Source organism: Phalaenopsis equestris, unplaced genomic scaffold, assembly GCF_001263595.1.
Source record: "Phalaenopsis equestris unplaced genomic scaffold, ASM126359v1 Scaffold211777, whole genome shotgun sequence".
Lineage (NCBI taxonomy): Eukaryota > Viridiplantae > Streptophyta > Magnoliopsida > Asparagales > Orchidaceae > Phalaenopsis > Phalaenopsis equestris.
Window position 1 is genome coordinate 153739 of NW_018230755.1, and position 25574 is coordinate 179312.

Here is a 25574-nt window from a genome sequence, read left to right on the forward strand (position 1 = left end):
TTACGCCAAGTTAGATAGGATTATTCAAGATTAAGTTTGATAGATTCAGTCAATCACCAAGTAAAATCACATCATTCGATTAACAAAACTCTCCATTTTTAAAAAAAAAAAAAATTGTATATATTTAAATGATATATATGGAAAACCTTATTTAGCGGGATAAAGACTTATTGTGCTTGTTGTCCATTTAGAAGAGCAAAAAAAAAAAAATTGATTATCTCGACAAGGCACAGAACACACCATCCAGACAACATTGCTAAAAAGGTTCAGTTATTGAGTAATGGCGCCTCGACTCAAAGAAAAAGACACGGGCCATCTCAAATATTCACGTAAGTGTCCACTAAAGCTCATTTGCGGGCAAAGGCCATCTCACATATTCATGTCAGTATCCATTAAAGGCTAAAATTTCATCAACACTTTCAGTTCAAGCAAGGTTCTGCTATTCCATTTGAGGCAAGAAACAATAATTTCCAATTTACGATAGCTGTCAGACTGCGTTCCAACAATTATTGGGCAGGCTAGACCAATTTTCTACATATGGAATGCACAATAAGCACTAATTAATTGTCAAAAAGAGTACATCTTATGGCCATGAACCGTGAATTTAAGCTTCCTTGCGTAAGTGAAGTAGCCCGTTGCAGAAATGAAGAAGAGGCCAAGCCTGCTCCGTTGTCACAATATAAAGATTGACAAAAAGAGAGCAACCATTCAGTCTGTCTGGATGTTAATGGCCTTCATTAACACCCACAAATTCTAACCTCTTTCATGATCATACAAATTGGTTCCACCTCAGCTTAAAATGCCAATAATGGCTTACAAATATACTATAGTCTAAAACAAACATTTACATGCGATAAAAAGTTGTGTGAATCTAAATGGCATACATCTTCTTGTACTCGGTGTTCAGCAGCTCGGAGTCGGATGGCACTGATAGAGACCAAGACCTGGATCTGCTACCTGAGCCCCTACTGATGCTTCTCAAGCTCTTCTCCTCCATTCGGTGGAGTACAATGAAGTAGCACATTGACCCTATTGTGGTGAGCATAATTGAAGCACCTATGGCCATGGTGCACCATGCCAACCACCAGTCCTTGCGGCCTACGACAATGTAGGTGAGGGAGATGAAGGAAATTGAAATAAAAAGGCATGCAGCCCACATCAATTTGTTTACGATAAACACCATAAGTTTCTTGGCCTTTTGCTCAACAACTATCAAGGATGTTTGGGCAACAACAACAGCAAGAGATATGAAGAGTGCGAGGGAATCAAATACAAGGAAGATGATGAAGGCTGCATTGTTAGCAATATTGGCCTGACCAAGGGTAAGCCCATCCGGGGCTGGATCTTGTACAAACTGCCCTGGTACGGTGAAGATGGCAGCAAAGGCAACTGTGGCAATCAGTACAGCAACTACAGTATTGGAGTTGATGGCATTATTAAGGCCACCACTATGAAGCTTCCGGAGCCGCTTCCTGATGTTTTGGACCCGCATCTCGGTCTGTCGGGTCTGCTTCAGCTGGGACTGGACATCATGCCTGATGTCACTGACCGTCTGTTTTAACTGTTTTGCTGGGCTTATGTGGTTGTTCTGCTCTATGGAAGCCACGGCACCAGCTTCCCTCAAGGTAGCAGCAATTTCTTCCAAGCCACTTTTTTCTGCAATGGCAAGGGCAGTTTCACCAGCTCTGTTGAGTGCATTGATTTTGATACCTTCAACTGATAACAGAGTTTGCACAATCTGCAAAGAGGACTTGGGAAGAAATTACAATTAAATCACAAATAAACGTAATGTTTTATCAAAGAAACTAGACAACAAGATAATCAGCACACCCTTAATTATGATTATCTAAAGAGACCATAAGATAAGTTGAAGGAGGCTATAGATGTTCCAGGTCAAAAGAAATGAGATTTGGATCCATTATCATGGGTTAAGCAAATAAGTAAGTTTTTATGCATCTCATTTCTGCAATAATCCAAGAAAGAAAGGAAAAGAAGTTCAAATGATTTAGTCACAGACAATCCAATGTCCCCAAATTATTCCCTCATTCTTCCAATTTGATACAGATTACCTACGCTAAATAGAATTTTTTGTCAGATATGGAAAAAAATTGTATTTGATAGGATTAAAGAGTATATCCACCTTATGCATTTTACTACCAAGCCTATTTTTTTATTTATTATAATCCATAATTTCATTTAGTACTCAACGTGCAGCCAAAGTGAAATGAGATGTGCGAAAGCAGAAGGGAGATCAAAAACCACAAGAAGCAGAGAAGAATGAAACTCAAAGATTACGTGAGATATCCACGATCTTGGCACTCTTCTAGCACTCCATGATCTACATAACCTTTGTGATAATCTAAGCTCCTATCTGAAATTTCCGTCACCCTAAAAAGAAATTCTAACGGTGGGACTAATTTGGATCAATTTTAGTCAGATAAGAAAACAAATTTGGTACATCAAAATAGTTTAGGACTAAAATACCAGCACACATTCCAAAAGAAAAAAAGAAACTTGAGAGCATTTCTTTTCAGCATTAAAAAGGTAAGAAAACAATTTCATCCTCCTTGAAGTTCTGAGAAATTATTTGAACGCTAGAAAACTGCAAATTCACAAATTGAATTTTTTTCTTAATGATAGGAAAAAAAGCCAGGAAAAAAGGCCAAAGTTTATAACATAAAAGTTTACAATAAACCATTTGTGTCAAAAAAATAATCATGTTATCTTCAGAGCAAAAGGTCATTATTGAAAAAAGTGTGGATGTTCCAAATAAAATATCACTATCTCCAATGACCAACCATAGGGAACTCTATAAGCAAATCTCACTACAAATAGAACTCAGAATCCTAAATTTTAAAATGAAAAGTGTGGAAGTTCCTAACAAAATATCACTATCTCCAATGACCAACCATATGGATCTCTAAAAGCAAATCTTACTACAAATAGAACTCAGAATCCTAAATTTTAAAATCTGTTGAATGAGCAGAGCAATTAGCCAGCAATAAAAATGGTTGTAAAAAATAAGTTCGTCATATGGTTCGAACAAAGGTTTTGCAGTGAAGACATCAAGACATCCAAACTAACCTCAGAACGACCTTTTCTAGTCGCAATATGCAGCGATGTGTTTCCTTTATTATCTTCCACATTGACAATGGATGAATCAGGCTTCAACAGTTCGAGGACAATCCCCACATTATTTCCCTTGGCGGCCATGTGAAAAGCAGTCTGCCCCTTCTTGTCTGTCCTCAAGCCAATGTCGGGGTCTTTAGTCAAGAGTGACCTCACCACATCAACATGTCCCATCCTGGCTGCTGAATGAAGAACAGTTTTGCCATTATTACGTGCAATCTTGGCAAGACTTGCGTCTGTTTCTAAGAGAAGATTGACTATATCAACGTGTCCTTGAGTTGCTGCAGAATCTAGTGCAGTAGCATTTGATGAACTCGTTGTCATAGCTAATGAGGGGAAGGACTGCAGTAGTTCTTTGAGCACCCCTGCAAAACAATAGATGTAAAAGGTTGAACTCATCATTGTTAATATTGTATTGAATAGATGTCCTGTATGTATGTGATTGTGTCAGTGGGGACGGATGTATCTTGAGAGAGCAAATAAAAATGTGAGGATCTTATGGACAACAAAGTTTATGGAGCGTTAAAGCTAGCAAATTCAATGTCACAAAAGCAGTGATAGAATACTTAAAGCCACTTTCTATGTCCTCGTAGTTCAAGTTGTATACTACGGTTCATTCTAAGGTTTTATTTAGTGTGATAAAATGTGGAAAGAACAATGCATAAGATTTTGGCAACCTTTCAGGGTTGTTACCAATATTCTAGTTTTTGAAAATTTGTGAACAACCTTTCAGGATTTAAAATGATAAACACATAAAATATAAACAAACTAAAATACAAAATTTTGAAAAATAATAATGCTTGGCTTCAATTTTATCAAGGTAAAAATAAAAGCGCTACTCATTATTTATATATAATTAACACTGGGTTTGTTCATGAATGAAAATTTTAACTATTTGATTTTGGGTCCTGGACGAGATGACATGTCATTTGAGAAAATTCGATTTCAAGTCTTAACAGAACTGAGTCTCTGATTCTCTAAAGAAAACTTGAATTCTCATTATTTTGAATTTTAATGTCAAACTCAAATGAAATTGAATTCAATTGAATTTTAAAATCTCAAAGTTACAATTCAAAACATAAATCCTTGAAATGAAAACTGGATCTGAAACTCGAAATAAAAAATAAAATGTAAAGACATTCAAAATTTTCAGTCTTTAGGACCTTGTCCTTTGACCGTTCTGGTTGTCATTGGGCAAGATGTAATTACCTCAGAGTATCTTATACCCAATACAACTATAAAAGAAACTCACAAACTCATTGACAAAATAATCAACTTTCAAACAAGACAATAAAATTTCTAAACAAAACAAAGCTTTCGAACAAAAATAACCACATTCTCAAACAAAATCTTCAAACCATAAAATTTCAAGATCAAACACAATCAAAATAATCTCCTTTGGGTCTAGCGTAATGTCCCCTTAGATTTCTTTCCCTTTGATTTGTTCTTAAGTTATATGTATGTCCATGTGCTTTCTAATTTGATCTAGTCACCATGTTCACCTCTTATGTTGGAAGTGAGTTCACCTGTTTTCCACCCTAATGTGTTTGGGTTAATCAAACCAAATCATTCTTCGATTAGCTCTTAAGTTAGACGTGAGCTCCTTCTAATTTGATCTAATGACCCTGTTCACCTCTTAGGTTGGATGTGAGTCTCCATGGTTTCCACCCTAATGTGCTCAGATTAATCAAAAATATTTTCTCGATAGCTCTCAAGTTAGATGCAAGGTCGTGCGCTTTTTAACTTGATCTATTCATTTCACTTCTTAAGATGTGAGTCACTGTGTTTTTCATCCTAAAATATTCACGCTAAAATCCTTCAAACAAATCAATTCAAACAAACACAAAAATAAACAATCATTTTCCAAAAATAATTAGCATTCTCCAAACAAAAAAGCAACATTTCTCCAAACCAACAAAAATTTTCAAAAAACAAACTCTCAAAACCAGTCAACTACAACAATCAAAATCAAAACAGACAAAATCAAAACAATAAAAATCAAGATAATCAAAACTACAATAATCAAAGTCAATCAAAACCATAACAAAAATTTTCAAGAAAAACTCCAAAGAAAATCTCAAAAACTTTCAAACATTAAAACCCTTCATAGTCCTAAGGATATGATCCTTAGACTATCATTACTGTTTGGATAAGGTGTAATGACTCATGCGGTCTCTACATCCAAATATAAATTAAAAATTCATCGTTAAAAAAAAAAAAAAAAAACCAAATTTAACAAATCAATCCAACAAAAACGAAATATCAAACATAATGCACAACAAATCCACTTTAAACTTTTTCGGGTCTATCAAAAATTGGAGTACGCTTCACAAGGCATCGACATGATGGGACCGGGTTGATTATCCTCAGACCAATCAGGGTTTGGTTTTGAAGATCAAACCTTTAGATTAAATATCTTCTCAACTTAATCCATCGCATGCTGAAAGAAGTTCATTTTGATCCATCGGAAGTTGGAGCACGGCACCATCACGATGTGATCAAATTGGTTGACTTCAAATCAGCCAGGGCTGATTTTGGTTGTCGATCCTTTGAGCTAGTAAACCAAAGATGTGACAAATCACAGATATCCCTCTAAGTTTAGCCTCTTGTAAACTTTTCATTTGAACATTCTTCCAGTTCATTGGGAGTTCGAGCATGCCCCATAGGGCACCAATACAATGGAATTATGTTGATTGACCTTCCTATAATCGTCAATTCATTTAGTAAATTTGGGTTGAAATATATCTTACTCTCATCCGGTATACTCAATGCACACTGAAAAAGGTTTGCCAAACTTAGTTTGATCCTATTCAAACCTTCCACAAGTTTGGCTTTGGTCTATTTGGACTTGTACGCCCTACTAACACAATGTGAATAGGTTGATTAATTCCAGACTAGTCAAGATTGGTCTCATGAATTAATCCTTTTACTTGATAATTCTGAGTTAAAATAAACTCTCTCAGTCCAATTAATGGCACACCAAGGAGATATTTTTTTCTTCCTTCAGGGCCCGTTAGTTTTGGCTGGTCTACATCCGAGTCCGACGGAACTTATGCCTTGACCAAGTAAAGTTAGGATAGGATTATGTCTATGTAACCGCTCCTTAGAGTTTGTCACTGTCCGACTAGAGACATCGAATGCTGTACTTAAAGTTAAAGCTGACTAACTAACTGAAGTCGGCAGGGCTAGCTAATGTCGACGGATTTTCGGGTTCGATCAATTCAACGCTTTAGACTTGTAAATCTAGGATTGGTCAATGAACACCTTTCCAAATCATATTGTATATTGAACGCCTACATAAATACTTTTTTTTCCTTTCTTCAGGTTTGTAGAATGTTAATCAGCAAGAGATCGGTCATACAGTCTACGTCTTGGCTGGTTAAACCTAAAATACAATCACTACCCTCTAATACAGTCATTGAACGCCTCGAGACAAGGCAGTTAGATTTAGTTTAGCCTTGACCATTCCTTTCCACAGGTCTAGCTAACGATCCATCAGAAGTTGGAGCAAGCCTCATATGGCACCATCATGACAAGATCAGGTTCGTTAATGTAGTAACAATAGTGGTTGTTGACATAGATTAGTGATTTAAGTTAATACTTTTGAGTTGAGATAAATCCCTTAAATTAGTCAAGCTCATTGAACACTGAGGGTATATCTTTGCTTTCTCAAGTTCGTCTGTTTTGTTGATAAACCATCCTAGATAGCCATTGCACACTACCAAATTAGGATCGCTTAGCCTAACTAGTGTGGACTAGAGGGACAGGCAGGCATTGGCTCTTCGTTACTGGGAATAAGCCCTGGCACGGCCCCCGCACTAAGCAACTTGGTTCACTGCTTTTATTGTATTTCTAGGCACAACAAAGTAATTTCTTGACTAATTTAAACTATGTTTCAAAGCAAGAGCCTTTCTTAGTCATTAGTTATTGGATACCTAAACCATAAATCAATCTAGATAAATCAAATCAAATCAAAATAAACCATAAATCAAGTCAAATCAACATCAAACTAACACAACACAAATTTTGCTACTTCTCGGTTCGTTGACCTTGATCCCCGCATAGGACTCTATAATCCAGTAGAATGTGCAGCTCTCTGGTATAGTCATTGCATACCGTAGAAGGATCCTAAGGAGCCCAAAGTCCAATGGTCATTCCTAAGACAATCGGGTTAGAACTTACGCTAGATGTTAGTCCCTGAAATGTCTGCCTTAAACTGACCACCTAACTTGTCTTCAATTTAGATCCCCGTATCATCTATCCTGATCAAGTTGCCTATGAGCACCTCTTAGGTTGAGAATAAGTCTTTGCATCCACTTTTCTAATGTGCCCAGCCCCAACATAAATTTACATCGCAACTCCTTAAATCACACTCCCCAGCAAAATTAAGTCAAATCATCCAAATCTTCCCATCCAACTAGTCATCAAAATGAATGACATGATTCAGTGTTTTCCTTGTTGATCTAGCCATTCCATCTATCTTCCAGATTATATGTTAGTTCCTGCACTTTCACTCTTAGTATAAACACTTTTCAGTTTCCTGACTAGTCATCAGAATGAATCATATGCTCCAGCGTTTTCCTTTCTGATCTAGCTATTTCGTCTATCTTCTAGGTTGGATATTAGCCCAACTCTTTCCTTCATGGTATAAGCAATTTTCATAGTTCCCTGACAAGTTATCAGGATGAATGATAAGCTCTAGCGCTGTCCTTCCTGATTTAGTCTACCTGTTCACCCATTTAAGTAGATGTAAATCCACATCGAATATCCTCCCTCATGTGTCCAGGCAAACCTAAAATCCCGGCAAATTCCAAACAATTTAATCCACAAAATTTTAAACTCCAAATCTTTGACACCCTTCAAATTTTGTAGTCGCTTCGGTCAACGCCAATATGTGCGACGTACTTTGGATAATCCACTGCACATATTGGGGTCCACTTGTTGGTCTTATTTTTTATCACATGAGACTTGCACGGACATCGCCCCCTGATTCGACGAAGTAAAATTGGTCAAAAAGGAAGTTTACCCTCTTTCTTGGTCGGGTGTGACCACGACCCAATATACCACGCCCTAAAGTACCTCAACGTGATCACGCCTTGGAGCGTGGTCACGCTAGGCCTTGCTGTTCACAGGTCAGCAATCTGTGGCTTTCGTCCACAGATCAAGCCACGAATCATCACACCCTTTCGTCGGTGGCAATCCGTGGCTCTTCAACCGTCGACTGATCATCACCGTCGACTTGTCACCTTATCGGACGACTCCGGGAGGCTCTAGCACCACCTTCCCCACCTATAAAGGGGAGTCTCCGACACTAGATTTGGCATTGTTAGGGTACGGATAGTAGAGGAAGAAGTGCAGAGGGAGAAGAAGAGGGAAGCAATTTAAGTCTCCCTCCTCTCCTCCCGATAGATTCTCCTTCCTTTCTTAATTTAAGCATTTTTATTTAAAATTTTTAAAGCTAGGTCAATCAACTCATATGCCTTGGATGGCTTGGGTTTGGGCCCAACCTAGATCTAACTGAAACCCTAATCTAAACCCTAGTCTTGACCCTAATGAGTCTAATCCAAAGCCTAACCTAAACTATAGATCTGACCCAACCCATGTCTAACCTAAACCCTAACCTAAACTTTATACCAGCCAAAGTCTAACCAAACCCTAACTTAAACTCTAGACCTGACCAAACCCAGGTTTAGCCCAAACCCTACTCTAAACCCTAGACCTAACTTTAACAGGTCTAATCCAAACCTTAGACAGGAGACAACCTAGATCTAACCCAAACCCTAACCTAAACCCTAGACCTGACCCAATCTAAGTCTAACCAAACTCAAATCTAAACCTCAGGTCTAACCCAAACTAAACCAGACCCAAACCCTAACCTAACCAAGGTCTGACTGAAACCAGACCTGACCAAATCCTAACTTACTTGATTCAGGTCTAACCCAAGTCAGACCTGACTTGAATCTTAACTTATGTTCAAACTAACCCAGAGCTGACCTAACCCTAAGCTAAACTCTAAACCTAATCTAAAATCTAGCCCAAACCTGAACCTAAACCAGATGTCAAAGTTAACCTTAAACCTAACCCAAACCAAATCTAAGCCAACCCAAGTCAACCCAGCTTAACCAGTGTCGACCTGAAACCTAAGCCAACTCAGGGCAACCTAGCTCAAACCCAAACCAAACCTAATCCAACCTGGGTCAACCCAGCTTAACCCGGGTTAAACTCAAACCAAACCTAAGCCTACCCGGATCTAACCCAATCCAAACTTAAGCCTACCCGTGGAGTTTTAACATGTGCTTCGATGAATAATCTCTTGATCCAACAAGTAATTCATGGGTAAAATGATCTCATGTATGCTGTCAATCTTAAGTACTTAGATTTTAGTTTGAAAAGAAACTTGCACAAGTAAGAGAATGGTTTGAAGGGGTGATTGTTTGGATAATTAAAATTTTTCTCATTGATAAGATCTAAAATTTTATTTTAATAATGTAGGATTCTATTTTTAGATACAAAAATTAGATGACCAAAACAATAGTTCTATGACATGATGACATATTTTGTTATTCAAGCTAGAAGCTGAAACAACACATGCCATTTTCCATGATTGACACTAAATTACTACGAAGTAAAGAACCAGAAACCATAGTAGCATTGCCAATTTTTTTCACTGAATCCCAGAGCCAAAATTTGTTTGGTAAATGTTAAGATTTTTATGACCACAATTAAAATTCTTTATTATTTAACTAATGGAAAGAAACCTAGAATCTAATTTTTAAACAAGAAATACAAATAAAAACAATGTTCGTTAAAAGTATAGCAAATCTAATGATAACATTATTAGAGAGTGATCCATACACAATTTGACAACAATGTTTTCAAAACATGCTTTATAATAATGAAAAAATATAGCATTACCAATTATGTGACCAATAGTATCTGATCTAACCATCTAACATCTCGCTTTTCTGGATTTAACCATGAGTGCATTTAGAGACACTTCTTCTACACCAAAAATCAGTGCATGTTTAAAAAATATGTTGAGACTTTTGGTCATTAAAGAAGCTTTTTTTTTCTTTTCTTAATGAGTTGATTGTGCTCCTTATTGAATAGATGGGTCAAATGGCAAAAGTCAAGCTTTTACCAATGTTTTTCTTATATGGATGTTCAATAGCCCCGAGCATACAATTACTTATATTGTTATGTTTTAGAAGACTAACAAAGGGACCTAAAATTTTCTCCACTTCAATACAACCATTCAATAAGGCTCGAGCATCAATTTGACCCATCTATTCAATGAGGAGCACAATCATTGGCAAAAGCTTCACTCCCTTTGAATAGCTCTTCTTATATTTACAATATGCAAGCTTATACGAATAAAAAACTATTTTTGTTTTCATGTTAGCGTATAAATTTATTGACATCTTAAATTGCATTTTAAGTATTTCTCATATTTTCTTCATCTTGAAATTATCCAAGATCCATCCTTGAAAAAGCTTGCAAGAATTTCTTTCTTACACTCTTAATACACCATATTCCGGTTATGCTACCCATAATTCATATACATCTGTGACACACTAACATTATGAAATTAACGTTATGTTATCACATGAAAGTGCTAGATTGGAAAGATGATTTCTTACTATAATATAACCTAAAAATTGAGGATATCTTCCTCCTCATTATATTCATTTTCTGTTCACTAAATTTACACATACATAAGCACTTGCATTAAATAAAGGAGAATACAATAAAAACCATTTATTTCTAATATGATATCACAAGTGGGAGAACTCTTACCTAAACACTCTTATCTCTCACTCTTGTCATTCTTCTATCTTTATCTCACCACAACCACAACTCACCCACACTCACACAAGATATTGTCCATGCTTATTCGTGTGTCTATATATGTTATAAAGTTTGTGCACCTATATGCTTGATTGTGGACTTGCTACTATTACTCATGCGCCAATTGTGCTCATTAAACCATCTCCAAAATTAATTGAATCAACCTCATAGCCCATCTCTCTTAGTGTTACTTATTGATGGCTTCGTCTATCATTCTCTCAAATACAAAAATCTTGCTCAATATTTTTAGAACCGTGACACTTAAAGGCATTGTGTATTAATTATATCTAGTAGTCTCACATCTTCTATTTTTCATGCGATTTCATGAGCAACTAAGTTGTTTAGATCATCTAAATTCACTGTTTATCAACATAAAATTCACTACCAAATAAACCAAAAGTTAAGCTTTTACCAATGTCTTTCTCATATGGATGTTCAATAGCCTCGAGCATACAATTTCTTATATTGTTATGTTCTAGATGACTAACAAAGGGACCTAAGACTTTCTCCACTTCAAATATTTTTAATACAAAAACTTCGACAGTATATAAACACTTTAGATATTTTCTTTTTACAAAATTGTAAAAAAAATTATTTAGGAATAGTAAAACACTTAGAAAGGTAAAAAGTATGAGCTTCTTCAATATCATCACAATAAAATTAATTCAAATTCTTATCAAAGATGAACAATAAGATCCTTAATAACTAATTTCTCTCTGTTCTTTATGCCTCATTATAATCTATTCAAGCATAATTGATGGCCAATTTTTTGCTGGAAAAGAGAATTATTCAAAAGGAGAAAATACAATGAACTACAAAGTTACCGCAAAAGAACAAAAGAAATTAAGTGTCAGAAAAAAGAATAACAAAATTTATGTATTTTGGCTTATGAAAGTCTGCATCTATGAATATCTAGAAATAAACTTAGTACAAAAAGTATCACTTCATACAAAGTTAGGGATATGATCAAATATAACATTTTGTCTAACTAATAATAAAAGCAACCATCAACAACAAAAATGACGGCTAGATGAGGACAATGCGGTAGTATTGCTCCAATTACTCTATTTCCCTCCCTTTTGTAGAAGAATGTTCCTTGCAGCTTTTCGAGCAAGTTAGAGATATGAACTATTACTTGCTATGACCAAGAGTTTCTTCTCTTTACAAAACTAAAAATAGTAACACTTCTTCCTTCTTGGAAGAATAAATAAAACTTATCTAGGAAGTAACCAAAAAAACCTTTTCTTTTGTTTCTTGCATGTCGTTCCTATCCTCTCTCTCTCTCTCATCTTTATTGGTTCTTATTGTGGGATGCATGAAACTATTTGTTTCTTCTAATTTATAGCTATGTCATGAGGTGGCAGGTTGGAGAAATGAAGTATAAATATAGTTTGAGTTAGGCAATCAAAATCATAGAAAAGTGTGAATGAATCTACAGTTGATAGTCATAAATCTTGAAAATTAAAAGAAAAAATTAAACTTGTCCAAGATGACTAAGAAATTTAAACTCCAAACCTAAAAACTTGAAATATAAAAACCTCTCCAGTCCTCTCTCACAAATTCTCAAGTCACTTAGTTACCAGCTATGACTTATTCTGATCACGATTAAACAGCTCATATCATAAGAATAAGGGGTAGTCATGATAATCAAGAACATAGTATTTGTGGTGATATCTATACTCATCATTGAAACTATTTTCCACCTTATTAGCATAACCAAAGAATAAATCAATCATATCAATAATAATGGGAAAATTTTGGCTATCTTCCAACAACATAGCATATTTATGCCACTGCCCCAACTAACTCTACTATTATTGAGTCTGATTTAGTCTCTCTTTCCCCCACAGAAATAAGATTAATTACCCTAGCATTTCATAGTTGACCAAATCAATCTCATATACTTTCCTCTTTTGATTTAACCATATCTAATTATTACAATATATCTTCGGTTTTTAGATTATGTTATTTCTTAACGTATGACGAGCAATTGACAATTTTTTTTCTTCGCTTAATATGGCATCTCAACCATAAAAGAACCAAACATATTGACATGAATTATTGTTTCTACATTTGATGCAACCAACGAAAAAACCAAATTTCAAGAAGGGGAGAAAAAGTTTACCAAAAATTTAGGTGGTGCAATGTTTCTGAAACATACATGACTGTAAAAGAATTGAAAGATAAAACTTTCATATTATTCAAAGATGTATAACGTTTCTCAAATCTAGGGGGACAATAGCCACCACAAGACATCCTAGTTCCGCCATTAGCTGCAACATCAGAAACTATATCACCACACAAGTGTCTGGTAAGAACAATTCATTTGTGTCTTTATTAAGCTATGAAACTTCTTCATTTTTTCAATCTATCTAACAAGATGTGACTTGCAAATGTATAATTAGTTTCAACATGAACGGGAGTATTATCATAAAGAAGTACTAAGTTAGAAAGATGATTTATTACAATAATTTATCCTCATAATTAAGGATAATCCTTGTTATCATAAGTCCAAACAAAACCGCAAAATTGGTGCATTTTATTTGTTTGGCAATATATCTCATTATGCTCTAAAAGTCATCAAAATTATTTTTATAAAATTCTACACTTTATCCTAATCAATTTGATATATAGAAATGTATGAATTAGTAAATTTAATTCTATAAAATATTAAATTAATTAATTAATTAATTTTAATCATCTATTTAATTTAATTAACCCACTGCTAAGCATAATTTCACTGTGCTCATTCAATCATCCACTAAACCTCACATACAATAGCTGGATGGATTGAATGGTTAGCCTAACAAATGAATACTTAGCTTTAATCTTCTCATTTCCCTCATCTTCATTCCTGCCGCCTAACCGTGCCACGACCCGAGCGATCTGAGCGAGACAGATGCAGTAACAAGAGCAGCTGCCCTTGTTTTGAAGGTTGGAAGGGCAAAATCCAAAACTATTAGAAGAATTTATGGCATGAAGATTGTGTATTGAGAATATATAGAATTCCCTTATTCCTTTCCAACTTCCACGATTTGTAAAAGAAGGAAATTGAGATTTAAGATCTCGTGTAAGCAGCCTAATTGAAGAAAATTGATGCATTAAAGCAAGTTTTAGAGGTATTGAGGTCAATGCGTATATTTGTAGCTTTATTAATATAAATGAATTTAATATCGTTTAAATAAAGAAAAATCTATTTATCTCCCTATTTTAAAGTGAACAACAATCTGAAATTAGAAATCTACTTTCGGATGGATACTTTTGGATTAGAGAAAATATATACTTTCGTGAAGAATTTGGAGGTGCAGTGGAGAAAATATACACGCACTTTACCAATCTGATAGCTAGATCCCTTCTGAGAATTAGAGCCAGAGGCAGAACAAGATTGGGATGACTTTCATTTTTTCAGCGCCCGGGTGGTTTTAGGCTATTTTATTTTTATATGTACCCCTTTTTAACTTTTTTGGGTGTGTTGTATCATTGGGTTGGGTGTCTATTTTTAGGCCCACCCATACAACCTATCTGTATCTTTTCTCTTTAATATATTAGCCCTTGGTTTTTTTTTTATAAAATATATATATATATATAACCAAAATAACACATTTTTATTCCTATTCCATTTCTATGAATTTAAGCCAGATAAACTAGTAGTGAACAAACTTGGATTTGTGAAAACCCTTAAGTAGATTGAAGTCAAACTCTTAAACATCGAGACGCCTTTTAGTATAATGACAGAATTTTCAATAGAAACTCCAAAGTTAAACATGCTCGTCGCGGAGCACTCCAGAATGGGTGACCTCCTGGGAAATTACACCAATGGGGCAAAATAGTGAGGCCAGTAGGCCAAAGCGGACAATACTTTGATGGTTGAGAGTTCGGGCTGTTACAATAGTATTAGAGCATTACACCAGCTGAAGGATTGAAATTAAGTGTCATATAAACCAAAGTACTATGCCATGGGAGCCACCACTTTAACATTGAATAGGACAAAGTGCTATATGGTGAGAGCTACCTCTTAAATCTATAGAGATCACCTCAAAACTCATAGGTTGGTCAAGCTGGTGGATATTATGAGTATAGAGCACTGACGAGGATGTCAGGTACTTAACTGGGAGCGATTGTAAAACCCCTCAAGTAAAAAAAAGCTAAAATCTTAAACATAAAGGTGTCTTTTTTTGTAACTGTGGAATTTCATTAGAAACTCCATAAGTTAAGAGCACTCATAGGATGGGTGACCTCCTAGGAAGTTACACCAACGGGCAAAAAAGTGAAACCATTAGGCCAAAACGAACGGTACCATGATGGTTGAGAGTTCTGGTTGTTACAAATGATATTGAAGCATTATACTAGCAGGAAGAAGGGAACAAAGTCATACAGACTATAAAGTGCTATGCCATGGAAGTCACCTCTTGAACCCTGAACGGGACAAGGTGCTACAAAATGGGAGCCACCTCTTGAATCTATAAGGGGCACCTCCAGAATCTTATCTACTTGATGGACGATTCTGGGCTAAGTAAACCAACGAGAACGTCAATTACTTAAGTGGGAGAGATTATGAAACCCCTTTAAGTAAATTGAATTTGAACTCTTAAACATCGAGCGCCTTTTGGTGTATCAATGAAGTTTCATTAGAAACTTCAAAGTTAAGTTTGCTCGTCCTGGATCACTCTTAAAATGGGTGGTCTCCTAAGAAGTTACACCAACAAGGCAAAATTGTGAGACCAGTAGGACAAAGCGGGCAATACCTTGATGAGTAAGGGTTCGAGCTATTACAAATAGTCTCCGAGCATTACGCCAGCTGGAAGGTGGGAAATAAGTATCGTACATAACAAAGATAAATGTTATAGTCTTTACTTATTCTATCGGATTCACAATACACATAATTTTCTCAAAAAGATTAATTATAAAATATCTCATATGTACCGTGAAGAGAAAGCTTGAGCAGATTGGTTGGCTAAATCCATAGCCAAAATGACGTCCACTAATATCTTTTCCTTTAATGAAATTCACAAAGCATTATAAGGAATCATCATTATGGAAAAATTGGGCTTCCCAATATCAAAATTCATTAATTATCTTTTATTTATATTGTGTTGTTGGTCCTTTATTCCTGGTGGAATATTGGGTATTTTGCCGGTGTTGGATGGTCTGACTTGTTCTCCTTTTTCAGGGATCTGCTTAATTAATGTGATTGGGTCTCTCATCCCTGACACCCAATATTTAGCTCTGGATTTCATAACAGTAAAATGTAGTAGTATACCATTCGGATAATTATTGCTTTTACTGTCATGATAAATCTGTGTGGTATCTTTTGGGTATTACTTTTTTGTGGCACTTTTTAGTCCCATACGATTATGTGGGTGGTCCCGTTATATTATGTGTAATTTATGTTTCTGCTTGGTCTTTTTGGGTTGGGTTCTATTTCATTCTGCTTGCTATCCTGGGAGCTTGGCGATGATTATTTTGCTATTTCTGGTTTGGACTCATGGATGTCCCTTTTATTCAGCTCAATCTCTTATATTTTTGCACCTTTATTGTGTCTCATTTATTTTTCTCTCGTATGTGCAGCCTATTTTTTTTACTTTTTGTATATGTTGTCCCTATCGGTGGCGATTCCATAGGTATACATTTGTGTGTGTTGTACTTTGAGTGTAGCAGGTACTCCAATCGCACATTGTATCCTTTTTTGGTATTAATAAAATGTTTTTCAAGGTTCAAAAAAAAAAACAAAGTGCTACCCCATGGGAGTCGCCTCATGAATCCTGGATGAGACAAAATGCTACATGGCAGCACCTCTTGAATCTGTAGGAGCTACCTTTAAAATCTCATTTGTCTGGTGGATGATTCTGGTTATATAACCCTAACGAAGACGTCATGTGATTAAGTAGGGGAGATTGTGAAAACCCTCAAGTAGAATAAAGTTGAACTCTTAAACATCGAGGTGTCTTTTGGTGTAACGGTAGAATTTTATTGGAAACTCAAAAGTTAAGCACGCTCGAAAGTTAAGCATGCACGGCTTGAAGCACTCATAGGATGGGTGACCTCCTGGGAAGATACATCAACGAGGCAAAACCAAGAGGCCACTAGGCTAAAGCAAGCAGCGCATTGATGGGTGAGGGCTCGAGATCATTCTACTTGAGGGGTTTGACATGATTGTTAGGTTTGAGAAAAAGGAAATAAAGATATTTGAATTTAGGGATGGAAATTTATGATTGAATGTGAGAAAGCCGTTTTGAGTTGAAATTTCAACCGATAATTTACTAGTACCAAATTAAGATTTATTTTATAGTTTTACTAAATATTTACGGGATAATTATGACTCGTAGGTCGTCTATGTAAGATGGTGAGATAGATGTGATCATAGAGAAACTCATCGTGATGCTAGCTCGAACCTCATGTGAGATAATCAATAACTAAATTAAGAATCACAAGTGTTCATTAATATCATTAATTATCATTTTCTATTTGCATCTTAGTTTATTATGTAAGTGGAATCAATAATTAGTATTTAAGAATTATTTTAAATACTAATTATTTAAAATAGTTGGATGCTACGTATTTGATAGAAAAGTAATTTCAAGTATAAATTGCTAATTTTACAGACCTTATTTAATCTTGGGCTTGTTAAATAAGTGAGACTTGATTGTAGTTACATTCAAATAAACAGTCATATGAAAATGATTATAATGGATAAATTGATCAAGAGATTGTCATATATATTGAGACAGATATACAAATGACCTGTGCAAGGAAAGTAAAAATTCTAAAGAAATGAGCCTGGATAGGAAAATGATTGAATTTCTGGCTCTTGATATTGGGATTTGAACAGAACATTTGATATAAAGGGACCATTGATAAGTTTTATGTTGACGAAAACCAACCTAATCAGTAATTAATACAGTTTTTGAGTTGGGTGACGATTTTAGAAATCAAAGCCAATGGAAGTACACGATGTCATTCCTAAGATAAGAAAATTAAGGATGAGACTAAGAGTAGGTGCAAAATAAGGAGAATAAATAATTTTCAATATCACTTTAATTATTATTAAGCATTGCTCCAGATACTATAATTACTTCATGTTTTCTATGTCTTTAAGTGTTTAAGAGTATTTATTATTATTTTTGTTATTACTTATACTAGCCACCGACTAGCATGCATGTTTTTATTTTTAAAGCCTATTGAAATTATTTTCGTATTGATTATTACTAAGGGTTCGTTTGGGCGGGCGGCGGCACTGCTGCGCGGTGCCGCCTTGCAATTTTTTTTTGTTTTGGCGTTTGGTTCGGCAGTCCTGCTTCCGCTTCCCGCGGTACCAAGCAAAAGCTCTGCAGCGGGGTAATAGGTGCAGCCCAGCTTCGTGGATGCAATTTTTACTCTCTTGCCCCCTTGTTCTATCACGCGAAATAGAGAGAAGCTACCGGTGATGGTTCATGTTCTTCTTCTCTTCCCTCCCTTCTCCTTCTCTTCTTGTTTTCGTGATCTACTCACAGCAAGGGTAAGAAAATTTTTTCTCACATTCTTTCCTGTTCTTGTAAGGGTTATGCTCCTTAGATCTGGAATTTGGTTTTATTACAAATGTTAGATCTATTGCTGGGTTAAATTATCTGGAATTTGGAGTGCCTTTTGGGGTTATGCTGGTTGTTCGATCATGAAAAATGATCCCCCCGTGGCCCTATTTTAGCTTTCCTGTTAGATTTGGTGCTGGGTAAAATGATTTTAAAAGTTCTTGTTCTTTTCTTTGGGGTAATGCTTTGAGTTAGATTTAAAAAAATGATACCGCGTGAACATTTTTTACCATTCCTCTAGTTGCAGGGGAATTTTATTTTATGTTTGTGGTTGCTCTGTAAAGTTAGACTTTGAGGAAAGTTGATATTTGGTACTAATGTGAATGTTGGTGCTTAGTGGGTATGCAACTAGTTGATATTTGGTACTATTGTTAATGTTGGTATTAATCCGAAAAAATGATGCTTTTAATGTGAATATTGGAAGGGTGAAATTCCAATGCCGTTTTTCATTCATGTGATTAATGTAATAATGGAGGAATTAGCATCATGGAGATTGCTAATGGAGGAATTAGCATAATGAAGAAATTTTTGTTTATCACTACTTGTTTCATTATTTATTATTGTCATGTGATTTATTTTGTTGGCTACAAATGATGGCAAGCATAATGGAGGTATTAGTAAATTTGATTGAATTGTTTCCAATACACTAGCTTAGTTACATAAAAGTACATATGCAAGTGGGGAATATTTCTTATTAGTTCCCCATATTTGTTTGAGAAGTTGCCGTGTGAACATATTAACATCTTCATCTCCCAAGCTATATACTTCCAAAAATATCCTAGAGATTCCACATTTTGGGAGAAAAACTGATGTTATGTTTGGATTGTTGTGTTGATCCCTTTTACCCTATTCGTGCAGCTACATGGAAAGCATTACTTTACTTTTATAAAAGGGAAGAAAAATAGGTGTTACAGTTTCATGATATGCTATATAGCCTATGTATGAAAGTGCCCCAACATTTGTTATTAAGCTCTTACATTTTTTTCAATGTTGACTATAAGCTATGTATGTTATCTTTTATTGCTAAGAAAGAGTTTCGATTCTTCTCCCGTGGATGTAGATCAGTTCGACTGAACCACGTTAATTGTTTTATCCTTTTTCTGATTACTTAACTTGTTTCTTTTTTTACTGTTATGAAATGTTATTTATTATTCCTGTTATTTTCGTAAAAGTTACTAGCAAGTTATTAAATAGTGTCACTATTCTCTTCCAATGTTCATCTTTATCGTAGTAGTGAGACGACTAATAAAAATAAAGAGCAGTACACCTGCATTGTGAGAAAAAGACAAATAATATTTTGCGACATTTGCCTAAAAAAAATTGAAATGGACAATAGACCTACGACCTTTTTTAATAAGAAGTGGTGGCAAAATATTATAAAAAATTTCAAGGAACGTACTGGCAGAGAGTACGACAGGTTGCAGCTAAAGAACAAATGAAATCAACTAAAAAAGGATTGAAAGATTTGGAAGGATTTGAAAAGAGGATCTACAGGCTTGGGTTGATATCTGATCAAGCGAACAATTGACGCTCCAGAGGAGGGGTGGACAGACAGACTTGCGGTAAGGAATTTTTCATTCCGTATAATTGATGTCATATAATTCATTTCAGTATAATGGTTTAATGTTTTTCTTCAAGTGGTCCCAGGAGCGAAAAAATTCAAATTCTCCGGTTTAGAACCAGAGTTTGAGGAGAAATTGGACCGAATGTTTGGCGGGGTCGTTGCAACAAGAAAATATTCTTCCATTCCAAGCGAGACGGGATTTGGTGGTACCCCTAAAAATGTGGATGTAAGCTTATCCGCTGATTCACCTGATTTCCACAGTCAGGATATCCCGAAATCCAATCCACGAATCGTTCAAAGCGTCCTCATGTGGTGAGTAAGAACATGGGAGAGGCATCTTCTATCAGAAACCAGATATCATACTTGATGGACTCTTCCAATGACGCCCCTCATAGAGTTCAAAAACTTCCTATTAACGAGGGCGTGAAAATTTTAGAAGATGATCTGGAGATTGCAGAGGATGTAGATCCATTCTACTTTACTGTGGAGTTGTTTCAGGATTCCGTACACAAATTTTTTCACTGCAATTGCAAAAGAACGATGGGTGGTGTATCTACGACATTTCTATGTCCGCAGCGAGAAATGATGACACACAATCATAATTTGCTATTTAGAGACAATTTGCTATCATTGCTTGTTGATTTAGAAATTCTAATTTGCTTTGAGATATTTTAATTTCATTTGTTGTTGTGTGAGATGATTTTATTTCACTAGAGACAATTTGTTCATATATATTAATAATGCTTGTGTGTCATTTGGTACGGATTTAATAATTTATGTTCCCACATTTAGGGATACATGTACAGTTTACATCGACATGGACCCGGAACAAGAACGATAACGAAGGAGAAATGCAACAATTAACTTGGTTATAGAATATTACAACACATACATTGCACGCTCTCCGTGGTATGCATCATCTCATATCGGAGACAAATGAGTAGGAGAAATGCTAACAGGACATCCAACAAGATTCAGCAAAATGTTCCACATGACACAGGAAGTCTTTGGAGATCTAATAGCAAAACTGAGTGGATCTCATGGCCTCCAAGGGTCATTGAGGACGACTGATGGCGAGGTCTTGACATTGACTTTGTACATATTATCACAGAACGAGTCAGTTTGTGGTGTGATGGAACGCTTCTAACACTAATCGGAGATGATAAGCAGATACTTCTCAGTAGGGTTGAGTGTTATTATAAGCCTATCCAAAAATAATATCAAGCCAACCGATCCAACGTTTGCAAAAACTCTGATGTAGATTTGGCACGATGCACGTTACATGCCTTTCTTCAAAGTACTTATTGAACTTTTTATTGTTCAAAGTTGCTATATCATTTACTGACATAATTAATTGAAGCGATTTGTTTAGGATTTCATTGGTGTAATAGATGGTTGAAGCAATTTGTTTAGGATTTCATTGGCGTAATAGATGGTACACACGTTGATGCACAAGTTCCAAATGATGAGAAAGTTGCATTTATTGGACGCTTCGGAACTCCTACGCAAAATGTCATGGCAGTCTGTGACTTCAACATGTGTTTTACGTTCGTCATGCCTGGTTGGGAGGGTAGCGCACATGACAACAAATTTTCAAGAGTGCTATGAAGAATCCTCATTACAACTTCCCTCACTCTCCGCCCGGTACGTTGCATACAGACATCCTTTTGGTTTTCCCTTTATATGTTGAACTGAAGGTGGAACACCTGACAGGAAAGTATTATTTGGTGTATGTCGGCTATCCATTGCAGCGAGGGTATCTTAAACCCTTCCCTGACACCAGATATCATATACCGAACTTTGAAAGAGCTAGTAATGTTACGCGAAATAGAAAAGAGATGTTCAACAAAATACATTCCTCTTGAGATGGGTCATAGAGAGGACTTTTGGCGTTTGGAAAAAAATGGGCGATATTACGCGATATGTCAGCTTACCCGTTTCCCAAACAGGTATAAATTGTTATAGTCACGATGGCGCTGCACAACTACATTTTGCAAAATTCATCTCGATTTGATGTTGACTTCAGCAGTGTCGAAGAGAATGAACAGAAAGTGTCTGCTGAAGCATTTGAATACTGCATCGATCGGTCTCTTCCACGAGGGGAGAACGAACATTCCACCATTTGCACGAAGGAGGGGGAAGGTGCAGATGAAATGACGGTCACTCGAGAATAAATTACGAATGCATTCATTGGAGGGTGAATACTGACTTTATAATTTGTGCTAAATACCAGATAGTGCAGATGAAATGACGGCCACTCGAGAACAGATTACGAATGCATTCATTGGAGGGTGAATACCGTCTTTATAATTTGTGCTAAATACCAAATTATTATACTTCATGGTATCAAAATTGTCTATTGGTTCTGTTTGGAAATTGAACAAAATTGTAACTTAAAATATATTTTTTTATGAAAGGAAAGGTTAAACTATTCAGTGCAATGGTATGCATGTAAATGCCACATATATAAATATTCATTGCAGTGGTTTTTTTGGTTGATGGAGCAGGTGCAGCAGGGATGCTTTCCATTTTTGCACTTTTTTCTGAAAGCTCCTTCGTTTTGCATTTTATGGTAGTTTATGTTAATTTGAGTGCACAACAATAAACTGGGATGCTCCATATCAGCAATTTTAGTGCACAGAAATGGTAGTTTCTGCATGTATCATATCTCCAATCATCTTGTCTTTTCATTAAAAAGTCAGTGGTAGAACTGGGATGCTGATTTTGAGTGCACAACAATGAACATTAGAATGAGAAAAAATATTCATATGATGTTATAGAATGAGGTGTTATATAAGAAAAGGTAGTATAACAGCAATAAGAAAAGGTCTTTTGCTTTGGATAAACTTTAACAAGCTGGGCTTAGAAATTTGTGTTAAAATCTGGTCAAACTTTGCTTTGGATGCTATTTTCTATTAAACCTGCAGCTGGAAAATCCTTCTCATCCCTATCGAGCTGTGCTAGTTGCTATCAACTGCATATGTTCTTTTCAAAAAGCTTATGGTAAGCCTTGGGTAATAAAGGTTTGGTTATCAGTTTGGTTATCATGTGAAAGGTTTGCTTATGGTTTGAACTTGGTATGAAAGGTTTGCTTATGGTAGCTCCTTGTTTCCTTTGAAAGGTTTAGCACTTTAGGATAGCTTAAAAATTTTTAAGCAACCAATGTTGCCATTACCAAGGAAATCTGTTGAAATTCTGTCTATATATTACATAAGTGGATTTTCCATGATATTCCTTTTCATTAGCAGATCTAATATGCTTGATAGTAGATCCAATTTGTCGGATTCTTCCAGCTACATGGAAGGCATTATCTTACTTTTTCAAAATGACAGAATTATAATTCGTACACTTTCATTATATTGTATGTAGTAAAAAAGGATGGTATGTATGAAGATGCCCCAACAATTTTTTTTTAGTCCTTTCATCTGTTGGTTATGGCAAGGAGTCATTGTTGATTGGAAGCTTAATAAAAGTTTGGTTATCATATGAAAGGTTTGCTTATGGTAGCTCCTTGTTTCCTTTGAAAGGTTTAGCACTTTAGGATAGCTTAAAAATTTTTAAGCAACCAATGTTGCCATTACCAAGGAAATCTGTTGAAATTCTGTCTATATATTACATAAGTGGATTTTCCATGATATTCCTTTTCATTAGCAGATCTAATATGCTTGATAGTAGATCCAATTTGTCGGATTCTTCCAGCTACATGGAAGGCATTATCTTACTTTTTCAAAATGACAAAATTATAATTCGTACACTTTCATTATATTGTATGTAGTAAAAAAGGATGGTATGAATGAAGATGCCCCAACATTGGTTATGGCAAGGAGTCATTGTTGATTGGAAGCTATGTAACTTCTTTTCTATTGCCTTAATAAAGATGTTCGATTCCTTTCCCGTGGATGTGGGTCACTTTGACCGAACCCCGTTAACTTGCTTTGTCCTCTACTTTCACCTTGTTTTTGCAACTCCCTTTTATTATACATTGCATCTAAATATGCTTGACCATAAAGCTTAGAAGTAATTTCGATTTTGTTATTGTTGTTGTGATTGCATTGGTTCCCTTGTTCTGTGCTGAAAAGGAAGAAAAGGAGTTCTTAGCAATTGTATTTTCCTAACAATACTTGATCTATACTATCTTTGATCATGGTGCAGCTTGGATAACATTTGTCTCGATGTTTAACTGCTGTGTGAATGTGCTAGTTTAGAAAATATGGATGTATCTGCATTTTAAATGAAGTGAGGTGAATACTAGGTATTGATTCTCCATTCTGCTTTCATTTTGCATTACTAAGCAATAAATTGGGCCTTTCAGTGGATGGATAGATCCAATTTGGTACCTTGTGATCTCAGTTTTGTGGGTGTTTGTGTGCACTCATGTTTTGTTTGACTATGAATTGAATCATATATATATTGTATGTATGCCTGTGTGTGGGTCTAAAGACTGGTGTGTTGAGCAACGAGAACGGCATCCTCAAATCATGCAGGTTCTTAACTCCTGCACATTCTTAATTAACTTTTTGTCTTGTATTTTTTGAGATGAGGATGTGGTTGAGATAGATGAGCGCTCTGATATTTTGTGTTAATTCATCCGTGATGCTTCACTCTTCAAAGAAAAATCATAAGTTTATGGGTTTGTGGAAAGTTTTTCAACGGCTTACCCCACTTTTGTTAGAGAAAGAAAGAAAGTCTTTAAATTTCCACTAAGGTTCTACAATTAGTTTGATTATATTGAATGAAATGATTTGTTGTACTATTCCATTTTATACTAATAATATTTCACTGTTATTTCATCCACTGGTGTAATTAGAAAAACATGAGTTCAAGGACTTTCGGGACATCCCGACGATTGCTCTGCAACTATGGCCTCCAGACTTCCCTGTTGACGTCACGTCGACCACACAGCTACGAGAGAAAGTTCTATAGCTACCCACGGAGCATCGCAGAACAGTCACTTCTTCCGTTGGGCAAACAATTGGGCTGGATTCCCCTGACAATAATGATCAGGAATAAAGAGCATCACTCGAGAAAAGTCTAGTACGAGAGTTCTCAATGTTAAAAATAATATAATCATTTTATTAGTTGTCATTGTAATTATTTAGATTTTTTTTTTTTGCTCTCTTGAACGTCACTATGATGTGAAATGTGTACATATAATTTTGTACCGTTCTTAATTAAAGTTTAGCCTTAAAAGTCTCAAGTTTATTGTTTCTGAAGTTGGCTATAAATTGCACAAGTTTTTCAGAAACACTTGTCCAAAAAATTAAAGTTCTTGTTAGATATGTAAATACATAAGAATGTTGCACGTGTAATTATTTCAAACATAAATTTTTAGTACTTTCGGGGCTCACTGTTAAGTGAGTGGTGTATCTGAACTTTTTTTTGTTTAGAAATGAATTTCAACTTCGGAAGTTTCAAAAATCAGGCTCTTACAGTCTTCTTTTAAACAGTTTTACCAAATAGGGGCAGCA

At 35.6% G+C, this 25574-nt stretch overlaps 1 protein-coding gene across 5 annotated transcripts in view; it reads right to left on the bottom strand.

The window, feature by feature from the left end:
• Positions 1-686: 686 nt before the first annotated feature.
• Positions 687-25574, bottom strand: part of LOC110036851 (ankyrin repeat-containing protein At5g02620-like) — a 32202-nt gene continuing 7314 nt past the window's right edge. For 4 of the 5 annotated variants that reach the window (XM_020741395.1, XM_020741397.1, XM_020741394.1 and 1 more), the window contains 2 exons: positions 3085-3494; positions 687-1750 (listed from right to left, as the gene is read on the bottom strand). In XM_020741395.1, coding sequence (XP_020597054.1) covers positions 872-1750; positions 3085-3494 — 1289 coding nt within the window. In that variant the 3' untranslated portion in view covers positions 687-871. The remainder of the gene's footprint in view (positions 1751-3084; positions 3495-25574) is intronic. The other variant, XM_020741398.1, reaches the window with a different exon arrangement.